Below are 17,632 nucleotides of genomic sequence, written 5' to 3' on the forward strand. Positions count from 1 at the left end.
GGTAGATCAAAGAACTGGCCCGGGAAGGAGGAGGGTAGCATGGGCAGCTTCCCGAAGGACCCAGGACGCTCATCCACATGGCCAGTGGATGTGGCCGAGCTCCTCAGAAGCAGACAATGAGGGAAAGGTAGGTAAGCTCAGGGAAGGAGCTGGCCTGGACCTAGAAGAGGTGCTGATGCATGGGGAGGGTCTGTAGGAGGGGGGTGTGGTCTGAAAGCCCCTCTAGACCCGGGGGCTGGGCTGCATTCTCCAGACTCTTCCGTGGATCTTTAACTGCCCAAACTGGAGTCCTGCCCTGCTATTTCCAGGTGGCCAGTGTGAAGCTAGGCGTGGAATAATTACTTTGAATACATCATCATCTTCTTCTCGTTTTGTTTCCTCAGGCTCGTCATCTTGCAAATCACACGATATAGCACGCCGGATTTCTGGCCCAATGTCATGCAGTGTCCTTAATCCCGCCTAGATCAATGAAAATGGCAGAACAGGTTAGACCACACGTGGGCCCTGGGGCCAGCCTGGGTCCTGGCTTTGCTCCTGCCTGATTCAGCAGAGGGGAATAAGGCTTCTCCAAAAGCTAATCCAGGGCACTGACTGATGTCACTGAAGGCAGTCTAAAGGTTGTTGGTATGATCAGGCATCCGGATGGTCAAGATGGTCCTAGGTAGGATGCCTGAGGCCTGCAAACCAGTAACCTCCTTTGCAAATACCCCCACTTCCAGGGAACACCACCTGGTTACTAGTGCTAGGGTCTACCAGGCCAAGAGCTTATGCCCCTGTCTCAATGACAGACTTCAGTAGGCTCGCCCACAAAAGCACTATCTCTCCAAGCCCAGAGGAGGGCAAGGAGCCCAGCCTGGCCGTTCTAAAGGGAGGGTGATGTGGACTCCCTTGCTGCATCTAGGATGAGGAAGCCTAGGGGTAGGCACCAGAGGCACAAACAGACCAAGCAGCCCTCAGGCCACTGGTTCTGCTAAAACACCATGAACAAGTGAGTGACACAACATACTGCAACCACCAGCACGCTCAGACCACGACAGAGCAGACTGACACACACACGCAGAGGGCATGGGGATACTCTCGCCTGTGGCCTATGTGCAGGCTGAGAATTCACCAATATGGGGTGACAGGGTCTGCTTTCTGAAGACCACAACTAATTGAAAGTGGCTCATCAGCCTTTGGAGGCAGTGCAAGACCCACTGGATGATCCTACCGGGAGACCCTTCTGGGCCCCTCACAGATACTCTGCATCTCCCCTGGGGCCCCCACAGCTGCCTTCCTCACTCTGGTTCCTGCTCTGTTGGGACAAGTCCCAGGAGAAGCCCTTCCATCGTTCATGACTTCATTAGGGAAGCATTTCAGGATGCTTACGCATGGGACATGGGAGATGGTACTGCTCCGGCTCGGAGAGAATTATGATGTTTTGACCACCAATCTGAAGATAAACAGTATGCTGAGTTAAAGACTAACAGGGACTGCATGGCAACTTTATCCTTCTCCACAAAAAGACCTGCATCTGAAGGAGGCATGTCCTCTCTGCCCTGGGTCTAGGGTCCTGTATCCAGGCAGCTCCTCCTCACTCATCAGCAGTCTGCCCACAGCTCCGTAGCCATAAAGGCCTGGAGGACAGCTAAGACATTGGCTGTGAGGCAAATGCTTCAACCTCAGGGTGGTGTGCAAAGGAAAGCTGGGCTAAGTCACGGGTCCTAAGGGGAGGAGATGGCTTCCCTGTCCTTCCTCCACAACACGTGGTAGCATGTGGGCAGCTGTGGCAGGGACAGAGAGGCATGATGACCATCCCTGAGACATGCACATAGTAGAAGAGATGCCCAGCAGTGGCCAGGGAGGAGGAGGGGTTGGTGGCTGCAGTCTGGCCAGATCCATCAGGCCTAGGTCCCACTGTCTGGAGATGCTCAAAACTGGTCCCATGCAGTTGCCAATGCCAGTGCCGGTGGTGTTAATTTAGAATGTAAAGTCACACAGGAAGTTCCCAAGAGGCCCTTATAAAAATAGCCTTGTGCATAAAAGCACCCACCCTGGCTTTGAGACAATTCTGCTAAAAATGGCGCCAGGCTGGGTTTGATTTGAACCATTCTGTGAAGAGTGAGCCGCAGATCTTTCCATTTAGTGAATTCTGAGGGTGAAGGAAGAGCCTGGAAAGAAAGCTTTAAGCTTCCTGGCTAGGAATGCTGGGATCTTATAGGGGACAGACAGTTATGTCCCGAGTCAAACTAAGACAGCTCTTAGGGTGGTCAGTGAGCCTACTTCTCATTCTCCTGTCCCTCTGATCACAGGCTCAGGAAGCATGTATGTACACACATGCACATGTAGGTACGCTTGTGCATACATGTGCATACACACACACACACACACACACACACACACACACACGCACACACACACACACTCTTCCTCTCTCAGAATCCCCGAGTTTTCTTATCTGACCCTGGGAAGTCATTTGGTTCTAAGGTGGACCCACCTGCCGTTCTCATGGAAACATCAAGAAGGCAACTGTCATGTTATGTTGGTAAAAGCTCTTACACAGCAAAGCTGCAGGAATGTGAAAAAGGTAACAGCCAGCAGTATTCGATAGCCTGCAGTTCATTCATTCAGAGCTTCCTAGGGTAACTGTCAAGGGATGATGAACTAAGCAAGGGTTTTACTTATGATTTTGGATCTACGAGGAAGAAAAGTCTAACATATCTGAGGCTCCCAAACAAAAAGATAAGGTTTGAGACACCTGCTGCTGCTTCCACAAAATAAACATAGGTTATAATGCACTCAAGTTGACACCTCCACATAAATTTGGTACATTAATCCATATTACAAGGCAGTAGGGGCCAGGAATGCTCCCAAGTTTAAATAACAGATAATCCTATTTACTGTCATTCAACTGATTGGACTACGTCTGATTAAAAGAAATAGAAAACTATTTATTTGGATAATTTTTAACATCATCCTCTGTTGACGGGTTGACATTTCACTGAAATACACATATAACATAATTGCATAATAGAAACAAAAACTGTCTCCAGCACATCTTCAGTGATACACAAGATTAGGATTCAGTCGACAAGATAGTGCAATGAACAGACATGGGACAGAGAATTTGTTTGCAACATAAATCATGGAGAAGGTTGAAAGGTGGCCCAAGTTGCCACTTCCAAAGACAAATAATGACAACATACTTATAAAGAGACATTAGAGGAGGAAAGAAAGCATCGCTCTTCCCAGACACAGAAGCAGAGAATCAGAAATCATGATTATATTCTGCTTGCTTCAGGCAGGCAAACACACACCTCGCCAGAGTCAGAGACTGACTCTACTCTTTCACATGTGATCCGGGTAGGGCTAGGTCAGGCTGTCCCCCAAGACTGGGAGTGAGGGAAACAGATGTTCCCAAACTAGAGTTGACATGAAGCTTAAGCACAGCACCCTGAATTTATTACATATCACAAAACATGGTAATGAAGTTTTTCTAGCACACATATCAAGCTAAAAGGTAGCGCTTAGGCTGCTCCCAAAATTCCATAGGCACAAGTTCCAATCCCCAGAAATACAGAAAACTATCTTAGACTCTTGAAAAAGTAACTTTTCCACAGCCCTAAAAAAAAAAAAGAACATTTTTTCCTTGGGATAGACACTTTACAATCGGTAAAATTATCTATTCTTTCATATTTCATATCTGTGTCTATCTCTATTGGCAAAATACTATTTTAATTTGAAAAGTGGTCATTAGCACTTAAACCAACACAATTAAAGCCATATAAAGTCATTCCATTAACATTACAGCAGAAATATGGTTTTGAAGAAACACAGAATTGCTACAAAATATAAACATTATTGACTTATTTTAAGATGTCTAATCTTAGAAAATATTAAACAGAATCAAGCCTAGTTTCTGGTTGATTTTAAAATGCTAGATGTTATAAATATTTTTTTTTAAAAAGAAATGTTGGCGCTTTGCCTGAAAACTGCTGCTTAAAATTTTAGACACCATTTAGTTAGAATTTCATACTCTATTAATGATTAAGTTACAAAAAAAAAAACCCGAAAATCCCTCTAAATGCTTCTGAATAGCATAACATGATAATAATTTGACATCAAATATGAACACCCATTTACCTTCCATTCTCCTGCCCACTTTTAGTGTTAAGTGTCTCCTGCCTGGATGTATTTGCAATGCTTTTGCTGCCTATGTCCCTAAGCTAGCTCCATTAGACACACCAGCCATCACGGTGCTACGGCAAGCATGCAGAAGTGCCCGGAGCCCCGCCCTGGACCTACACTGTAGCAGTGGAGATAAGAGATGCACGTCTCTAGTCGGGACTGGGCCAGCCCATTCATCTTCAGGATACAGGTGCCAGGTTTTCAGACTCCAGCCAAAGAACCCTGCCCTAGCAGAGCCTGTTCTCCATCACAGGTGGGCTGCACTTAGCGTAGGCTGGCCCTGCACACAGTCATCTCGCTGGTGACAAGTTCTGGTTAACCCTTTAGCAGGATTCCGTCCATACCCAATGAGAGGGAACCTTTTTTAGCCTAGCTCCATTAGAAGGCAGAATGAGACTAAGTTCTTATGGAATAAACCTGCTCATCTGCAAGCTGCTGTCCGCCTCCTCAGCACATCACACATGGGCACACCCCTCATTTTGTCACCACCCTCCTCCAGGGAAAATGTGATAGTGGCCTTTGTGTCCATTGTGAATGGTCCTTGTGTCAGATATAAAGGGTTGGAATCCTGGTGCTCTGTTAGTCATACACAGTGATTCCAACCGTCACTGAAAAGTCAGGGGTAACGTGACCTCAAGAGCTCCCCTAGGGATTGCACTGTTCTCATCATTTGGCAAGATAAAGGAAACTTTAAAAAAATTACTTAATCTATGACCTTTCTCTGCACACAATCTGAGAGTTCTCTGTTTCAGTTCCACCTTGATTCTTGGCGCAATCAAGAATCTGATTCCGTTGCAATTTTAATGACAGAATTTCTTGCCACTTTCCTGATAACAAAGCACTCTGTAAAGTTTAGGCTTAGCAGAAGCTGTAAATCACAACTTCTATTCTGGTAGCATCTTTATACCAGTCATTGTGAGCTTATGTACGAATATTCCACTAGATTCTGGAGGAAGGGATAGCCAAGGTTACTCCCATGTGGTGAAATGATGTGCCCGAATGAGTCAAAGGCTCATGGAGGACTCGGCCCCTAGGCCTGTTCTGCCTGTGACACTGTGCTGCCTCACCTCTCCCAAACCCCCCACCTCGACTACCACCCAGGCAAAGTCACTGTGCCTACTGGGAAAGAGCGCCGGATTCCAGTCTGATTCACACAGTTACTCACCTATAATCAGGACTGTGGGGTGCCATCTGATCAAGGCTAACCCCTTTTGACTAACCTAGCAGAGCTCTTATATTCCTAAGTCATTATGGGGATGACAAACGATCACAAGTTATCCCTGAAACGGATCCTGTTGGGCACACATCCTTGGTCCCAGTGGTGCACTTAGGGGAGCCGATTTTTAAAAACACCTCCTATGCTGCCCTAATTCAGACCATTACACCCACAGATCAGCACAGGCAGGAAGACTCAGCCATGCTAGACACACAGGCACAGGGACACAGGCAGCTCCATGCCTTGGGGGAGCAGGCTGAGATTGGGAAGGGGCTGGAGGGATAGAAGGGCTCCAGTTAGGGCAGTACAACTGCACAGGAGCCTCTTTAACAAGGGAGATGATTAAAAGGCTCCAGCACCCTCTGACTTTAAGGGGGACTGAGTAGCATTCCCCCAGAGCAGCAGTTCTCAAGTGTGCTCCAGGGACCTTGGGGCATCCCGAGACACCTTCAGGGGTCCATGAGGTCACTGTGATTTGCATAATGCGACCAGGATGTTCTTTGCCTTGTACACTCTCATCCTCTCATGAGGGTATAGTGAGGTTTTCAAAGGCTACCTGATGCATGATGTCATCACCCTGGCGTCTTTGTGCTTGCATATTCTTGTTTTTAAAAATCTTCAGTTTTAATTTCTAGGACAGTAAATATTGACCCACAGGGTCTTCAATATTTACAGGGTCCTAAGACCAAAAAGTTCAATAACTGCTGACCAATCTATCCTCCAATAGGCACCACTACTTTTTCCTCAGGTATCAGATTTTTTTTTACCCCATCTAGGATTCCTGCTATTCTGTGGACCTTTCTCCACTCTTGTAAGAAATGGCCTTGCCATGGCTTCCCTGAACCAGCCTTTGGTACTTCTTAATGGGTGGCACTTAGTGGGTTGCCTTCACCACCATGCCTTAGAACGACGTGCCTTTCCACTATTCCAAACAGTGTGTCTCCTAGGTCTAAGAGATGCCAAGAGGAATGAACTCACCTGGGTCTCTACCCACCCTGGAACTGTTAATAAGTCTTAGTCAGCTCCTTCGCACAGATCATTGAATCGTGACACATTTGGGCTGCTGAAGGACACTTAAGTGCATGGTACTAAATAACAAGCCATGATAATTACCACCTTTGACTACTACATCACATCACTTGCCTTGACTTCTTTTCAGTAATTCTTTCTTCTCAAAGACTGCTGAGCATCATAATTACTATTCTCAAAGGAGCGCCACTAGCCACTTCCAGAAAGAGTAAAGAATGTAGTATCCAATAGTCCAGTGGATTAATTTAACTTTGAATTGGGTTGTTCCAGAGTGTAAGCTATTTGAGAAGAGCCTGATACCCAATCTCACCTTTGCTTCCCTATGAAGTATACTAGCCTGCCTCTCATCTTCTATCCAGGAGCTGAAGAGTTTAGCCTATGGATGCTGGTGCTGGAGGTGCCAAGTTTGCTGTGTGTGTCTGTGAAGATTCTAAAGAATGAACTTGAGTCATCTCTCACAACTTTCCCTACACTAGAAGCTACACTCTTCTTTCAAGGCTTTAAGAGAAATGACAGAGGTGTCTGCAGTTTGACTGCAAAGCAAGTCTAGGAAGCCTTCTTTCCCTTTTGAGTTGAAGCTGGAGGCGGCCCTCCCGATTCCTGTCTGTCTTTGCTAATCCGGCCTTGGCTACCAACCTCAGCCAGGGCTGTTCCCCAGCGACACAGCCAGGACTAAGTGGAGAGGATTCTCTTGTTCCATTTAAACCATTCCCTTAGTCCCATCTAGAAAGTGGCCACTTGCCAGTTTTTACTTATTTGAGGAGTGTGGAGAAGGCGCGTGGAAACGCCACTCACTTGAATCAGTTGGGGCCTTTCTGCCAAGGCTTGTGTGTATGGAATCTTGGATCTAGAAGGTCGGTCACATTGGCCCTCTGAGACAGGGTGACACAGACGGGGGAAAGCACATGCCATCCTTCAGCACTGAATCAACTCAACATGAGGTGGGTCAAAGACAGAAGGACTGTCTGAGGGCAGATCAGCTCCTCACCAGCACCCACAGGGCTGACCAGCTTCCCTTTCAGGGATGATACATCACATTCTTAATAAATCCTTATAATTTAATATACCCAGGAACCGCCCAATCACAGCAGAAGTGGGTCTGTGGATCACAGCAGGGTTCTGGAGGCTCCCTGCAATGCCAGGCACTAGACCTGTAGTTGCTGGGTCACAGAGCAGTCTCGGGAGGGTCTGGGCTGCTGGCAGTAGGGAAGCAGACTCAGGTGCAAGGGCAACAGCTGTTGATACCAGGTGCAACTGTGCTTCAACATCTTGACAAGTGGCCTGGCCACACTGGCGTGCTCCTGGCTTTCCACCCCATCCCCCACATCACCACGTGGTACAATATGAAGCAGGAAAACCTGCCCTTGGGCCCTACAGACTGTGCTGTGAGAACCCACAACACCTACTGCGAGCTCCTGGACATTACTACAGCCTGCACACTTACACACGTGGGGGCAGAGTCAGGAGCTAGGCCCATTTCCATAATAAGGACAGCAGGTCCACTGAAGTCCAGGTAGGTCAGACCTCATGGTACAGTGAGCACTGCAGCCAATGGCAAATGTCATGGGCAAACAAAGAGACCACTGGAAAAGACCCTGAGGCTGAAGTTGACCTGCCAGTCATGCCTAGGACAAGCCTACAGAAAGCATACTTCCCACTGGTGACATTGCTCCCACCCTCTGCCCAGCCTTTGAGACTCCTACCCTCCTAGGATGCTCCCAGTGGTGTCCACTTCTACTGGAATAGGGCTGCCCCAGAGTCTGCTGGCTCTTTCTTCCCCTCTCTCCGCACACCCCACATGTATACACACACACTCGTACACACACACAGCTTCCAGCCTATACATATCAGGGCAGGTGAAAGGGGCTCTTAAGCCCTTCTTTTCTCTACACAGTTAAGAGACTTCACATTTTTTAGATTCTTCCCCATAACCTCTGCACAATGGCTACTTTTGAATATTGACCTTAAAACCCTAACTGGCAACTTCGGGTGTCTTGGGCTCAGCATCAGATGTACAAACTCTCCAACCACCACTGGGAATCAGCTGAGAATTCAAGATGAGACACCCTCATCGACCAACTTCTTGGGCAAAAATCTGCTGTTCTTAAGATGTAAAAATGCAACCTGCAGAGTCACCTCTGTAGACATCTTTGTGCATTGCCTAGGTATCTTTAAAAGGGGGGAATTCTCCTTCTCAATGGATAAGTACGGTACAGAACAGAAAAGAGATCAAAGGAAAACAAGAATTTCTTCAAGTTCTGGTAGTAAACAGGCATATGATATTATTATTGTTGTAATCTTAATAATAAGCAATTATACGTTCAAAGTGCTTTACAATCACTTAGCTATTCCTCACAACAGCCCTGTGAGGTAGGTCGACATTATTAACCCCATTTTACAGATGGGGGAAACTGAGGCACAGAGAGGTTAAGTGTCTTGCCCAAGGTCACGCAGCAAGTGAACGCTGAAGCTGGGACTAGAACCCAGGTTCCCTGACTCCCAGTGTCCTTGAAACTAGACCACACTGCTTCCAAAGAGGCATCCCCAGACTGGCTCTGAGCACGAATTAAAGACGAACAATGTTAGATGAGGTTTGGGTGTGGTGGTGTTTCCCGTGGACACGTTAAGATGGAACCTGAGGTGTTGCCTGGATTGGTTTTGGCATGCGGGTGTATGTGTTAGTTTCAATGGGTGTATCTGAGCTTCCCGGCCTGTCCACGTCTCACTGCATTCTGGACTGGGTCACTGCAGAGAGCAGGGCCGAACGCTCAGGAGGTCATGGCGGACTGGCATACAAAAGGAACTCTGTCAGCTCAGTGCCGAGGGGCCTGCCAGTCTTTGGGAGTTCGGGCAAACTAGGGATGCAGGACTTTGGAACGGAGTCAGATGCCCACCTTAGGTAGGTCTGCTTAATCTTTTTATATTTTTTTAAAATTTTTGTTTTACTGGCCAGCATCAGGAAGTTGTGTTCATTTCATTTCTCTGTGGGGCAGCTGCCCCCCTCCTTTGCTCTCTCTCACTCTTTCCCTTTCTCTGAGTCTCTGCTTGGAAGGGAAAACTGTTAAGCCTTGCACGTTCCCTTTCATGAAAAAGAACCACCGTGAGCAACGTCGGCGACAGGCAGCCCTGGCTCCGCAGATGAGCCACGGCCCCGCTTCCACCTTCCGGAGGAGTGCTTTGCTTGGAAGGGGTCTCCCTGGGGCCTTGGGTCTGCGTTTTCCTGCATTTCTTCCGAAATGCTGTTTCAGTAGAAATAAGCCCACTTGAGACTTTTCCCTTTCAAGGCCTTAGCCACAAACGCCTTCCGACTAACCAGCTTGGTGCCGTAGCTCAGGCAGAAAATTTTAAAGCATCCGTTCAAGCATCTGAAACAAACGAATCAGCCAGTGAAATCTCATCTGTTAGCATCTGTTCTCCTCTTAGATTAAAAAAAGAAAAAAATTTAAAAAGAGGCTTTTGATGGCTTCAGGAAGAATCATGCTTTTTTTTTTTTTTTTTTTTTAAATAAATAAATAAATAAAATCAAACTCCACTACTTTTTACACTAAGGTGACAAGGTAACAGGTGTTTAACCTTCTACAGATTAAATCTCTGTGAAGGATCCCATTTTCTTCAGTCTTTATGCACCAAGCCTCCCTAAGAAGGCCACGTGGGGCACTTCAGGGGCTGAGAGTCCTTTGCTTCTTATATACCCACCCACATCTCCCCTCAACCAGCTGCATCACCATCTGGCAGTTTGGGCATATCTGTACAATTATTCAACCTAACAACCTAATTCTTTATACTGAGAAATAACGGTCTCCTCCTTAAACCAAACTTCCAAGCAGGCAAAAGGACTATCCCTCCAAAGCTTTCCTACAATGGAAATAGGAAGGATCCCATGTGGGATGAGTGGGGAACACAGTGTCCTCGGATTCCACTGGAGTGTGTGTCTTTTGCAGAAAGGAAATTCTTGAAGTTGAAAGAAAGAGAAATGAACAAAACTTATCCCACTGTGGGGTCTTTTTCTCATCCACAAGACACTGGACTAATTAGTGTCTGTAACTTGCACAGATGTCCTCATCTAGAAAGTCTGATGGGACATTCGGCATGCACTGTTGTCTGCTGGGAAGGGGACCGGGAGTTTTCATGGCTGCATGGCTGTGTTCCTTTATTTATTTGCCCCTCGTGGAAACTTGCAGGTCACTCGGATGTAGCAACAATGGATGACGAGCGAATGCTGAGTCAACCTAAAGTGAACATGGCATGTAGGAGATGCGCAAGAGGAAAGTAAAAAAGGCCAGATGCAGCTTCTCTTTGGTCCCCTCTGTAGAGGGGCTGGAGAGAAGGTTGGTTTGAATGATGAACATGGATGGAAGCATGGAAACTGCACACTCATTCAGACCACAGAGGCCAGAAGACACCGGATGCCGAGCTCTTCCCCACACATGGATCCAGGAGCTCAAGCCATTCCCCTTCACCAGGGAGGCAGCAATGCAGTTGGTCTGAACACAGGGAGATCAGATGGAGCCCACAGGGTTCAAAACCACAGTGTGTCTGTGCGTCCTTGAAAAACCATTCTCTGGGGTGGGGGCACAGAGGTCTTGGGCCTGTTCCGGAAGCTGTTCAGACAGACTGCACCCTATGCAACACAAGCACGCACATGCCTAGGTCCAAACTTCTGCTCACACTGCGACGGCCACGCTCCACTTTCCATTAGCAATCAGTCCGCCAGCCATGGGGCGCCCTGCCATGGGAGGAGGCAAGTCATCCCCGATCTCAACAGGCCACGCCCACTCTCAGGGGCTTCCCGAGGCTGTGTCCTTGTCCTAGTTACACTGGTGGAACTGCCATCCCACCATATTTTTCTACCTGCTACATTGCCACCCAGTATTTCATCACGCAGAAAGGAAAGCCTCCTCATGCTAATTAAACGTGGAGTAACAAATCACACTCACAGCCATTTCTACAGCACAGGAAGCCAAAATGCAATTCGAATTATCCTTCGAGGAGACAAAAAAAAAAAAAATTCTGTTTAATGTTTCAGAATCAAGTACATTTTCAGTTTATCTGTTAAGATTATGAACACAACTTAATTTTTCTAGGCTGCATTCTCAACATAAATTACAGACGATGCTTCAGCTCCCAATGGAGCCATGTGAAAATATGTTGGTATCATCTAACTGGAAATGTTTGCATTTCACCAATAAAATGAAACTCTATAAACAATAAAATAAAAACATTTAGGAGAAACCCTCAATATTATTGCAGTGCAATGTAAGAGTCTTTTAACCCATGACCTGCCACTATATTATTCATGCCATTCAACCCTTCAACTTAAGACTCAGTAAATCCAATAGGTGAAATCTGATAAATACTTAGCTTTGTGTTGTTTCTGCATGTATTAAAACATCAGAACACCATTTCCAGCCACTAGAGAAAGTGCTGAAGATGTCTAATTGGGAAGTCTTGGGGTTCAGAAACAGTATAAATGACCCTGCGTCCAAGTGGCCTCCACGCCGTCCACAAAAAATGCAAGATTCTTATGGTACCTAGCTAACTTGATGGCTATAAATTAGGACATTGACCATTGATGACAGACTCTGTTCCCCCCTCCAGAAAAGTCATCAAATTCTGGTTCCAATTAGGCCCCCAGAACAATAAGCAGTTCCTACAAGCCAAAAGCACTGGGAAACGGAACTAAACAACCTAACCAGCCTCGTCTTCTGGGCAGGGGTTACTTTAAGGACAAGCCTACAGGAGGATGTTCATCACTCCCTCTCCTGATAACCAACCTGGCCACACTGCCCTCAAGGATGGATGGACCAGAGACTTCTTACAATCTGCAAACACATCTCGGCAGTTCGCTTTGTCTCCCTGAGGCTAGCTGTGAACTGCAATCCAGGAGGAGAGCTGTTACTTTTACAAACTGGATTGGATAGAAGTAAAAAAGCTTCATTTGTAAATCCTACCACCTGAGATGTCAATGGGCTGTTTGACTGAACCTATGATTCCCTCAGCTACTTTTAGGATACGTGATCTGAGGAAGGAAGATCAACGTCTTCAGTCGGATTCATGGTCCACCTGCCAACCCACATATGCCTCTTTCCCCAGCCCCTGCAGCTGTTTGGGTAGAGCAGAGGTTTCACCATGAATCAGCAGGTCACTGTCACACAAGGCCATCTACCAACCCACCAAATACACACACAGCCCATGTTTGTCATTCATTCATTGGCCGTCATTCATATTAATATTCATATTCGCTCTCTCAGCAAGATCAAAGATAAGCCTTCATTTTGGTTGTTACCATCACTTTGAACACACAACACTGGGCATTTTTCCCTGGAGAAGAGTGAAGAACTCTTCCATGTTGAACCTTATCAATATCTACAAGGCCAAATTTAACATGTGCTGAGAACGGGGGCATAAAAGTTTAGCATAAATAGATTTTTAAGAATTCTTTATCGTATCCATGATGGACTCAGAGCACGCTGGGCAGCAGAGGTGACTGGGCTTCTGACTCATTTGGACAGTTGTTTCAGATGGTTTGCCAGCCTCTGTGGTTCCCTCTTTCCTGTCCTTAGCATCTTCTCTCCCTTTGCCCTGTCTCCTTCATTCACAGCACTCACAGACCACCTTCCTAGCCCCTCTTCCTCCTGGTCCCCATTGTGCCTTCTTGTCCCCACTGCATACCTGCTTCCCATCCCAGAGCTTTGGGGTTTCCTAGGATTCTACATTCCTCACATGTATGGACCCTGGCTGGGGCCAGAGGTTCCTGAAAGCCACATCCATACTCTGGGAGCCTGGAGTGGGACCCAGGTGGAGGAGGGAGAGGGCCCAGAGGCTGGCTGGGGCGTGAGAGCATAGCAGGTGCACAGCTGGCCTCCCAGCCATCAGGAGACAACACACAGAGACAGACACAGACACACACCACACCACACACCACACACCCACAGAGTATATACTAGAGAGACACACACACAGTACATCACACACACACACACACACACACACACACACACACACACACACACACACAGAGTACATACTAGGAGGCGATGAATGTTACTGAAATGGACCAAAAACCAACAAGCAGTGGGGTAAGAAACAAACAGAAACAAAACAAAGCACTTGCGTTCAGATGGAAAGCTGTTCATTCACTAGGCAGCCAGAACCCTGGAGCCCAGGGCTGTGGGGAAGGTGGGTGCCTGCTTGGAGTACACTGCCTGGCGGGGCTGGGGTGCGAGGGCAGCACTCGCTCCTTTCCGTCCTGGCAGCCCTGCCACGTGGGTGATGGCAGGTGCAAGGCTCTATGGGGAAGGCAGCAGGGAGGAAAGCACTTACCTTGTGGCCCAGAAATGGCTAGTCCACATTTGGGGAGTGTGTAGTATCTCACTTTAAACAAAATCCTGGTGGTACTGCTCAACCATGAATAGGCAGCTCTCTAGTATTTCAAATAAGCTTGTAAAATCGTTAGTGAAAAGAGAAAACAGAACGAGACAACAATTCACCTGTAGGGCAATTGTGGTGTTCTTCGCAGGGTACTTTCCCACCAGTCCTTGTTCTTTCCGTTTCTTGAATTTCCTAAAGTAGTCCTGTATCAGGAAAGTGGCATAGAACTTCCCCACGGTTACCTCATCATCTAAACGGAGAGACCAGACAGAGCTCTCCCGAATCAGCACATTAGACCAAGAGCCTAAACACTTGCTTCTGGCTGGGGCAGGGGCAGGGGCAGGGTGGGGCAGGGGGGTGGGTGGTGTGGCGCAGAAGGCACCGAGCTCTCAGCATATAACATGGGAGTCTCAAACCAGCAAAAAGCAAGGTTTTGCAAAGAAATTAAGGCTCAAAATTAGTGTCAGTTAAATGAACTGATATTCTAGGTTGCAGAAAATAATATATTTGTTATGAGTTTAATAGAGCAGCATATTAGTAACACTATGAAATGCTGTCTTATTTACTTAAAATGAAGATTACAAAACAAAAAGAGGCTTCACGGGCCACATTTCACCCCTGTGCATAGGGATTTGCATGTATAACTACCACAAACTTATCAAGGGCAATTAACCATCCAAATCCCAACATCTCAAGATAGAGACCTAGAAAGGTGACATACACGCTCATAAGGAGAGGAAGGTTCAGAAAAGTGACTGCAAAATCAGATTTTCACGAGCTCCCCGCTCCCGCATTCTCTGCCAATAAGCTCCGTATACCACTTCTTGGTTCATAATTCTGAACAGCTCATTTTCTGCACTGTAGTGACAGCTCCAACCAACCTCAAAGTCGAGCTGGGCTTATTTTTGCTTTGTTCAGAAACAACCTCCAACGTGTATGGTTGGGGAATCAGGACTCTGCTGATGACTTTAAAGGTGATGCATGAGGCAGAATAGAGGCTTTGGCTGTCTCATGGTAAACCACTTTGGACATGTAAATGTGCCCCATGGGTCTCCCACGGCTGCTCCCCACTGGATCTTCAGTGTGCTGTGTCTCTTGAGGGTAAAGCTTACAATCACTTTAGTAGCCCATCCCATGTGTGTGGAGCCATGTGGGGCCCTGGGGGCCACAGACCATGACTTGCAGAGGCTGGGAGAAGGAATGGCTGTTGGTCCACAGGCTGCAAAGCAGGTGGCTTTTAGGCCAGGCTGCCCTTGCAAGAGTTACATGCTGATCAGGGGGCAAGGGGTTCAACCACTCTGAACTTGTGTTCACATCTCTAAAATGGAGATAAGCCTCTCAGAAGAGACATGAGGACTCTATGGGAGGAGGCAGGTCAAGAATGACATGGATCCTGAGGTTGATGGGGGCGGGGACATGGAGAACTATCATCCCTCACCAATGCACCCTGTGTGGGCTTCCCTTAGCGCCCATGCAGGAAGTGCTGCCAACATCTTGTGGCTCTCACTGGAGATGCCACTTTGGGCTGCCTCTCCAGCTCTCCCAGTCAGAAGGTGCTTGATGTTACTGTGTGAGAAGGCTGTCTCAGTTGTCTGGCCTGGAGTGGTGTAGGGGGCCACCCAGGGAAGCCAAAGGCTCTGAGTAGCTTGTAAAACACGGTCCCTAAGTCGTTTCAGGCTTGTCTAATGATGGAAGGTCCATAGGCAAGAAGGCAGGAGGTGAGCACAGACAGGTCCTGATACTTCACCCCCCGCTGTGCTCTCCAGCCTCCCCATTTGCTGTGGATGTGTCTGGAATATCAGCTCTAGCTCTCGCCAGCCCCTACTGCTGGACATCTGTAAGTGCCAAGCCCTGTGTCAGAAGAATTCTTTGTGGGTCTCATGGCCTCTTCACAACTCTGACATGGTAGATCTGCTCACCATGCCCCCAAAAAGATGGAGGGAGGCTAAAAGACTTGCCCAGGTCGGTCTAGCCGGCACGTGAACACAGGACAGTGTGCTTCCAAGCCTGGGGTCCTATCCTCCACACCACCTCTCTGGAGATGGCTGTCTCCAGCCACACCGGCTGCTGGCTTCTTTGGAGCTGCCTCTCCCACCATGCAAGCGTATCCCTTAACCACACTACACATGGGAAGTGGACACACTATTGTCTGCCTCGTACCTCCAGGGGCCCCAGGGAGCTTCTCTGGTGACCTGCCATGCCACAGCTTTCCTCTGTAGTCCAGGGCTCTGAGTGTTCTCTGTGGGGCCCAGAAAAAGCCCTGGCTCAATCTGCAGAAGATCCACACCTCATTCCACACTGGGATGCTTCCAGCAAATGCAAGCCTAGCCCTGATCTCCCTTCAGCGTCCAGAGCAGAGGTGGACCCACCCAGGGCTCTGCAGGAGAGGACTCAAGGGTCACTTCGTCTTCTCCATTGAGACAGTAAGCTAATTAAGAGACTAGGCCCAAGGGAGAGTTCCTAAGAACAAGAAAAGTCAAAGCTATAGCAGGACAGAACAAGAAGGAAGAGAAGGAATGAATGCAAGGAGGCTGTCTGGGTTCAGGACTGAAAAGGAGATGGAGGCAGCTCAGTGTGCGCTTCAGGGCAAAGAAGCAAAGGATCCAGGTCAAGGATGGAGGAGAGTCCTGGGGAGGAGAGAGAGCTTCTGAAATAAAGGGGAGGGACCCACGAGACGGCAGGGGAAGGCTGAAGAGCAGAGGTGATCAACTGAGCTGAGAGCAGGAGATAAGGCAGGCAACTCAGCACTGATGGTAAGGGGGCAGCCAAGGCCCCCAGGCCACTGGGAGTGAAGCAAGCCTGACATGTATCCACAGATCCACAATTCACTCCTGACTTCATCATCAAGTTCACGCAGAGCCAGGCCAGCACACCAGAAAAGCCACCTGCAACAAGCATCCTACTCAGCTCCATCATCAGGGCTAAGAGGCACTTCCTAAGTACCCCACACCTGCCAGTCCCAGCCACCTGGAGTGGAGGCTGGCCTCATCTAGTCTCCTGCTCTTTGACCCGGTGATGATACAGGGGACACTGAGGCCCTCAGCCTCAAGAACTCCACATCTGCTGCCCAGAGGGGTATACAAATATTATCCTTTCTAAGTGTGCTGTGATGCAGGAAAGATTGGGGACATGGGTCTACTGGAAGATAAGAGGAGAGACAGGCAAATGATGAAAGGGAACAGCAAAGCCCTGCCCGGCAACTGTTGCAGAGTCTGTGCACCAAAGCCTGATGGCCACTGCCTTCTGACCTTCCTTGATGGCCACGGTGCTCATACGAGATTCAGCCCACATAAGCCCTGCGCTGGGGACATCAGTCAACATGGCAGGGAGCTTGCAGAGCTCCTAAGTCTCCTTCTAAGGCCCCATTTCTCTCTTCTTGGGCTTCACACTGCCTTTTGCTGCTGCTGTGCAGTAAATTAAAACTTGTCATCCTAAACTCCAACCCATGTTAAGAAACAGAGAAAAGGCTACGTCCAGTTACTGGACCAAGAAAGATTTCCACTCTATTAGAAGTCTGGTAAAGCTAAAAGTTGATCAGCTTTTCAAAGGACAGGAGCTTAGATGGTGAGCTAAATTCTGGACCCTTCTTTTGGTAAAATGAAGTTTCAGGGCAATGCAAATGTGCAGATGACACCCTCCAAGGGCATCTCATGTGGATGGGTATTAACGTGGGAGTTTGGCTGGTCGTGATGAAGGTGATGTTCCAAGAGAGATGTAAGGTGGAGCTAGGGAGGAGGGGGTCCTCGGCTCGTGGGAGAAAGGTTTACATAGACAGGCATAGCCCGCTATTCTGAAGCATGCATCTGTGTTTCAAGAAACAATGTAGGGGAATACAGTTGGCAAGAGATA

General features: G+C 47.9%; 1 protein-coding gene across 19 annotated transcripts in view; it reads right to left on the bottom strand.

Moving 5' to 3' along the window:
- Nucleotides 1–17,632, bottom strand: part of CACNA1D (calcium voltage-gated channel subunit alpha1 D) — a 321,073-nt gene that overhangs the window by 12,734 nt on the left and 290,707 nt on the right. For 17 of the 19 annotated variants that reach the window (XM_074403661.1, XM_074403655.1, XM_074403658.1 and 14 more), the window contains 2 exons: nucleotides 13,903–14,033; nucleotides 343–459 (listed from right to left, as the gene is read on the bottom strand). In XM_074403661.1, the coding sequence (XP_074259762.1) occupies nucleotides 343–459; nucleotides 13,903–14,033 (248 nt within the window). Of the gene's footprint in view, nucleotides 1–342; nucleotides 460–6,051; nucleotides 11,395–13,902; nucleotides 14,034–17,632 lie in introns of those variants that run through there. The other 2 variants (XM_074403666.1, XM_074403665.1) reach the window with 2 other exon arrangements.

Source organism: Saimiri boliviensis, chromosome 8 (assembly GCF_048565385.1).
Source record: "Saimiri boliviensis isolate mSaiBol1 chromosome 8, mSaiBol1.pri, whole genome shotgun sequence".
NCBI lineage: Eukaryota > Metazoa > Chordata > Mammalia > Primates > Cebidae > Saimiri > Saimiri boliviensis.